This window comes from Bipolaris oryzae (assembly GCF_000523455.1).
Source record: "Bipolaris oryzae ATCC 44560 unplaced genomic scaffold scaffold_391, whole genome shotgun sequence".
Classification (NCBI taxonomy): domain Eukaryota; kingdom Fungi; phylum Ascomycota; class Dothideomycetes; order Pleosporales; family Pleosporaceae; genus Bipolaris; species Bipolaris oryzae.
The window spans coordinates 1-6,960 of record NW_006911667.1 but is presented as its reverse complement, the minus strand read 5'-3'; the positions used below and the strand labels follow the sequence as shown (position 1 = coordinate 6,960).

At 46.9% G+C, this 6,960-nt stretch overlaps 2 protein-coding genes across 2 annotated transcripts; one reads left to right on the top strand and one right to left on the bottom strand.

Moving 5' to 3' along the window:
* Positions 1 to 856: 856 nt before the first annotated feature.
* Positions 857 to 3,316, top strand: COCMIDRAFT_111085 (uncharacterized protein; the record flags this gene model as incomplete). The annotated part of the gene is given in 5 exon segments (XM_007695684.1): positions 857 to 1,161; positions 1,345 to 1,465; positions 1,530 to 1,852; positions 1,910 to 2,302; positions 2,320 to 3,316. 5 exon segments carry the CDS (start codon positions 857 to 859, stop codon positions 3,314 to 3,316), a joined length of 2,139 nt encoding a protein of 712 aa, XP_007693874.1.
* Positions 3,317 to 4,730: 1,414 nt separating this feature from the next.
* On the bottom strand, positions 4,731 to 6,281 carry COCMIDRAFT_41895 (uncharacterized protein; the record flags this gene model as incomplete). The annotated part of the gene is made up of 4 exons (XM_007695683.1): positions 4,731 to 5,020; positions 5,150 to 5,572; positions 5,753 to 6,054; positions 6,256 to 6,281. 4 exons carry the CDS (start codon positions 6,279 to 6,281, stop codon positions 4,731 to 4,733), a joined length of 1,041 nt encoding a protein of 346 aa, XP_007693873.1.
* Positions 6,282 to 6,960: the final 679 nt, after the last annotated feature.

The window sequence follows — 6,960 nt, the reverse complement described above, 5'->3', positions numbered from 1 at the left end:
GTAGTTAACCTAATATAGGCGCTTATATTACTCTTTTTATTCTTTAAATATCTAAGGCGTCTCCTTATTATTAGGTTTTTTAATTCTAGGTTATTTCTAGGTAGCTCTATAGGTAATCTTATCTACTCTAAATTCTAAGATTATAATTTATCTATAAATATTATAATTATTAGCTAGATATATAGTAAGTCTATAAATTTAGTACTATTAATATTTTAGATAGCGTAATACTTTAGCCCCTTTAATATACTATCTTAAACAATCCAACGGCGATTATGCAGCCGATTCTAGTAGTATGTAACACTAGATTCTGATGCTAACTTGCCACAAAACCCCTCTAGTGTAGCTAACAGGGGCTAGAGCTTACGTGCTTTACGGGTTGCCTACTTCGGCTAGCGCCTATATTATAAGCCCCTAGTAGCTTATGAATGACGTTAACGTATATCCTAGATAAGTCTAGTTGTGAAACTAGTCGTGTAACACCTAAATAGTAAGGTAGTATTGAAGTTTAATGTTAGTGTGAGAGGAAACGGAGTAGGTTAGCCGCGATAGCTGGAAATGCGGCCGTAAGCCTGCAAGGTTGCTTTTCACCTATTCCTACTACTCATAATGCTGACACTTACTACAGTCAGCTGGCCAACGGGGTACTTAAGGCTTCTTCCTCGCCTTCCTGCAGCATCACAACAAAAGGACCGTCACCTTCCTCTTCCTCTTATAGAGTCTATATGCTGTCTGCATCGTCATTCAAGTCAGAAGTGCCAGCGCCTCTTCCCACTGTCACACGTCCTGCCTCTAGACACTCTTCCTCTAATCACTCTACCTCTGGTCACTCTACCTCTCGATGGACAGCAGCGACATGCAAAATCTTTCTTTGAACAAGGGATCCTCCGGTCACTCATTCGAAACGGGAACTTGCTCTGAGGAGAGTGATTATACCGGGCCTGTAGAAGATAGTAGGGACTCAGATTCAGATGTGACACTCGTCGATGCACTCGACGGTAGTGGCGACGAGGATCTAGCATGGCTCTTGCCCAAGGCGACTCATTCACCTGAGTACTATCTTCAACAGCTAGAGATGTTTGATGAACATGAGTATACGGCACAAGATTACGCCGACAGCACTACTCGCCTGATAGATCGTATGGAAGATCAGTGGAACAAGTAAGTGACCAGTCTCCTAGTCGCTTTTTAACTATGCTGGAATACACGAGGACTAATACAGCATAGATGCTGGACGAACCCTAGGCCAGAACATTTGCGCAACTTCGCGACCGTATCTCTCAAAAGTCTACATTTCTTCTTTAACTGGCTACTTAGTGACGAGCGTGAAGGTAAAAAAGGAAGGCAACTGCGTGGAACCAAGTTCGCTAGTTCCCTTGGGACGTACTGGAAGGTCTTTCGCCTTATGTATGAAAGAGCAACTGATGTAAAGATCGACGCGAAGATAAATCGGAGTATGCACAAGGTATGAAGAGTAAGCTATCTAGTTGTAGTTGCACACGAGTATTTATACCTAACATAATTATTAGGTGCTAAGGAAGCTGGCAAAGGAGCATGGTCTCAAGAAAATAGGTCGAGATAAAGCCTGCATGTATGTTGAGGATCTAGCCAAAGTGCTACAAACGAATTTGACAACGACCGAAAAGCGATATCCCCACGGACGCTATAGGATACAAGCCCAACTCTACCTACAATTAGGTGGGTTTACAGCGAATCGCCCTAGTGCTCTTCTTGGTCTCTGCTATCGGCACATACAGGTCTCGCTGTTACGGGATCCCGAGGATGGCCCTCATCGAGTTATGCTAGAATTCACCTTCGAATTCACCAAGCAGTATCTTGGTATTAAAGACATGTTTGTGAGCACTCTTTCTGACTACTAAATGTATACGACTGCTGACTTTTCTTTAAGGAATACCTTCCCACTCCCTGAAATTATGTACGATGAGACGCTCTCCTTCAGTCCGCACGTCTTCCTCCTTGGACTGCTCTTCTGCGACCGGGCGTTTGCAGCCTACAATCTAGTATCCGCAGAGGACTTAAGCAGGTTAACAATTCCGCCTGGCCGCGACCAGCTACCGCTACGCCTGAATCCGTTATTAGACAACATTCCTGTCTTTCGAAAAGCGGTACGGACTGTGCATGGTTGGGACATTTCTCCTGACGAGCCTCTTCCCTACCCTACCCTGCTGCCGTGGATTCGGACGCTGGGTGAGATTACGGGGTTTGCTCAAGTCACTCGTCCTTATTCGCTAAGATATGCTGGAGGGAAGGCATTTAATGAGAATGGTAAGCCCTGCGATCTGTGCCATGCAAGGTCAGGATGCAGGATACAAAACTAACGTATTACATAGGTAATGTCAGTGAGGCCATGCAGAACCTGATGATGGGGCACGCCAGCATAGGGACATTCTTGAGGCACTACCTCTCACGGCGAATTACGGTTGACACGCAGGCTGTCGTGCGAGGTATTCAGCCCCAGACAGCTCTAATGCGAGCGGCCTGTACCATGAGCCGTTCGATTGATCATCGTCGCCCACGACGACTCACACCAGAACAATCTGCCTCCGTAAACAATGACCCTTTAGTTCGTTCCTTGCTTGACCGACGAGAGCAACTCAAACGCACCATTCCTGATGCAACAAAACATCCTAAGTACAAAGCGCTTGCCTCTAAGATCAACCAGGAGAGACAGCGTCAGCGGCATGCTCTTCTTCAGGCCATCAAGGAACGCTGGGAATTCGAACAGCCTGTGCGTGATGTTGAGCAGCAGCTTGCTGGCGGAAGAATCAAGGACGATCCGGAGCCGGTTCACTATGCTATGCCCCCAGCTCAAGGGGAGCTGGCAGACTCAATCTTATCTCAACCAGGAACTACCATAGAGGAGGAGATTTCCCGGCGTAATAGGGCGATTCGTGCGGTTACTGTGTGTTGTGGTATTGAAGAAGGGGGGATGAATCCTATCCGAAAAGCGGAGCGAAGCAGGAACGCTGCCCTACCCGCCAAGAGCCAAGCAGGATACGAGGAAGAAGCACTAGAGTCAGCTAAAATCTCTGTGTTCACCGAAGAAAGGCCGAGGATATATTTCCTTTGCCTGGGTAACGAAGGGCTGCCGCTAGCACAGCGTATATATGCTTTTCACGCTCCAGGCGATCTTAGTAAGCATTTTAGACGCAAGCACTTAAAACACATTCAGAGTGGGAAAGTTCTGAACTGCAATCTTTGTATGGTGCCTCTGCCAGACAAAATGCACTTGCAGCGACATGCTCAAGAGGTTCACGGAACTGTGTCCCCTAGACATTCTTATAATTGCTGCTAGCACCTGGATTGTCGTCTTGGATTACGAAGGTAAGTCAAGACTTGACACAGTAATTGGGTTCTTCGCAGGTGGCATGAGTTGTTTAATCAAAATGTCGCTAGTGTTGGTAGCCGTGTTGTGTGCTTCCTCAACGAACGGTTAGCTGCATTATTATCGTGTTTGCTAACAATGTGTCGCCACTCTTCCAGCACTTCTGTGAGACAGTTCTCGTTTTCGTGTCTAGACAGGTATATGAACTGTGCTTCCAAGAGGACCTCTCTATCACAGTGAGGTACTTGCTCTATACTTTGGTACTTATATTGGCTTGTTGAGACACACTAGCTTTGGACTTCACATCTTCGCTCCAAGAAATTGATCACGGATCTTCGCAACTAACTCTCCCACTACGCAATGCCGAGGTATGATTAATGCCATCCTAGATGTCTTGTCAGGTGAATAACTCGAAACAGCCTATATAACTTGATAGTTCAATGCGTTCTCAAGCTTTCGCATGAAGCCAAACAGCGCTATACTGTTCAAATCGAAGAGCCAGAACAAGGGGACTCTAAAGTTATACTCATACTTATCGAGAACGAGAGCACTTACTGCTTCCACCTAGCGATCACGGGCACCAATACCGACGTTGAGAACGCAAAGGCGGTCTGTTCCCAGGCCGTCTTATATAGGAGCACGGAGAATGATCCTGATCTATATCACGCTGTTTATGACAGCCTCACGCAGTTGGTTTTCTTCTGCCTGTGCAGCCCCTTAAAGGAAGACATCGAGGACGTGTCCTGTTACTCAATGCACAGAGAAGCAAGTAAGGTGGCATAGTGGCTAAAGACGTACATTGTCTCAAACGCAGAAGTCTTGCGTGGGTAAAATAAGGGTTATAAAGGCTGTATATAGCTTGATCAAATCCGCATTGTTGCTGCATAACTAAGTTAGTTAGGGCCTTTTCTATTTGTCGTGCGCTCTCCGCACTCCAAGCCATTAGGTGATAAGTAAGATCACCGATCAGCGAGCAGCGTTGGTCCGAGTGTCAATGAGCAAGAATATGGGTGTCAGTAGATCCAGGGTCAAAGCTGATTTACAGGCCTTACTTCCTTGAAGCTGTGAAAGCAACCGTGATTCTGGAGCGACCCATCGCATTGTTATAGCAGCGATGCGAATTGTCATAGGTTCCGCGGAGAGATACAGCTGTTCATATACCAAAGGCTGGACTGGTCACGTCTTCCGATAGTGCGCTGCGCCTTTTATACGTCATGCATCATTAGTTGAGTTTAGTAAGGTGATTAGCTTGCCAATAGAACACGTTAGGCAAGGACTGTCTGCTTGGCGGAAGTGAAGAACTTTTGGGTTTATGGAACAAGGATATATTGCATGCCTACTTGCTCACTGTCGCTATAAACCTGTAATAAAGATTCCACCTTTTTCAATCTTGGGAGCCTGGCAATAGAAGGCTCATCCCTCTAAGTCCACATTGCCCCAAATGCTGTTGGATGAGCTCAATACAACGCAGGAACGTCTGCCTACCACCAAGGTAGGCCCCACTCTCTAAATGCTGAGCTAGTCCACTGAGAGTTGTAAATTGCTTTGCTTTTTCTTGCTTTGTTTTAGCCTTGCTGGAGTTGATTGGAAGGGGGTTACGTGGGCAGTGGTAGACCTTATTATAGTGTGTTGGAGAGACTATGTGCTGCTGAAGAGCCTGTATCGTACGAAAAGCTTTGGAGTTCCTCGGACAAAGTGGACAATGGAGTTCAGGCTTAGTTCCGTCAATCACGCGTCCACCTCCAAGCGAGAGACGACTATCCTCAAGCGGCGTCTAATCTACTAGACTACCCTCTACACTACCCTGAGAGTGTGTAGGAGTGACCAGTAGCCAGCCATCTGGACTATCGAGGGACGCTGTTGGCGTTCCGGAACCAGGAGATAAACCATGTAGCGATAAGTAAGTAGAGCTCGAAGGTGTGAGTTTTGGGAGGGTGTGAATCGTGTGATCTTTGTCGTATAGCTGAACGATGTCGTAGATGTCATCGCGGTCCATGCCTGAACAGCACTTTCCACTTTCTAGGTGGTGCAGCAGAGCCGACGGCGCACTGAACTTTCTTTTGCATCCCCCCCCGATAGGGCAACTCAGAGCGCTAATTGGCTTGTGCTTTATCGACTTACAATGCTGTTGAAAAGACTGGAGAGATGGAAAGGTTCGCCGACATATCTTGTATACATGATCGCCCGCACTGACCGTAGTGGCTTTTCCCGCCTTCCTTGCATTGCCTTTGGGCTTTTGCTAAAGCGGCTTCCGATGCGCACGGCTCGCTATGTGTGCGTTTAGGGCATGGATGTCTTTGAAAAATATGTCATAGTTGCAACAACGGTACTCAGAAGCATGGAGCTCCACCTCGCAGTAATTTTTCTAAGCGCTCTGGCTTTCGAAGGGGAGGTCGCATTCTGAACAGAAATAATGCCTAGTAGCAATATAGTGGTCTTTAAAGATATCTAGGCGCTTATAGAGCTTGCCGCAATAGCCACATTTACGAATGGTAAAGTCGTACTGAGCCACTAGAGGATGTCTGCAACTACCTCTGCAGACATGTGAAGGAAAGTGACCTCGCGCTCTTCGATGTTCTTCCAGATCAATCGCATACGTATAGGTGCGGCCACAGAAATATTCAAAAGGATCCGCTATACGAAGCGTTATTTTGGCGATCAGTTCGATAGCTGGTATGTTAGTCACGATCAGGCGCAATGAAAGGGGACTAGGTGATCAAGAGAGTAATAGAAAAACCACAGATATATAGTTGTAACGCGAGCTTTTTATCCACTCCGCGAGTTCGGTTGTTGTGCCATTAGGAGGACTAAGCCCCAGCCCCGCTCCAGCAATAGATAGAAACTTCGTTATGCACCAATAAAACTTGAGAAACAATAGTAAAGACCGATAGAACTTGGTTGACACCAACCAGAACAGTTCACCAATGAGTTGCATCCGCCTTGGCCCGAACTTTGCCTGTGCACCTGCCCCGCACCACGTTGGTAGTACAGTAGTTACACTAATTCCTCACCTCCGCTAAGCAGACGCCCCTGTGTAATGTATTCACCGGCAAGAACCCCGCGCCGCAAGCCTGCAAGGGATCAAATCATCGATCGGTTCGACAACCCCGATTCTAATTAGTTTGGCTACTATGATGATCGAGAACACTAGAAAAAACCTCCAACAAATGGGTTCCGTTTATGTTATTGGGCGCCGCTTTATAGTCAAACGACTCAAACTCTATATGCAACGAGCGTCTCTGTGTGCCGAAAGCCCCTGTGTGCCGAGAATTGCCAATTGGATCGTAACCGCTAGACAGAAGTCCATGATCCTTGCGATCCGATTGGTCATGTTCGGCACACAGAGACGGACGCTAGCTAACGATTTGATTAACTAGTTAGTTATGAGAAACGATTACTAAGATTGACTATGCGCAGGTCCTAGAGCGCTCAAAAGAGGGGGGGACCAAGGCAAGCTAGGCGAGGCAGAGCAGATGTACGAGCGGGCACTACGAGGGTACACACACAATTTATTTACGCCCGGCGGCCGAGCCGAAAGGGCTGCTAACGCTAGTCTAGCTTTACACTTCCTATGCTCAATCTTAGTCTCCCTAGCCCATATGTCTTCTTTGGCC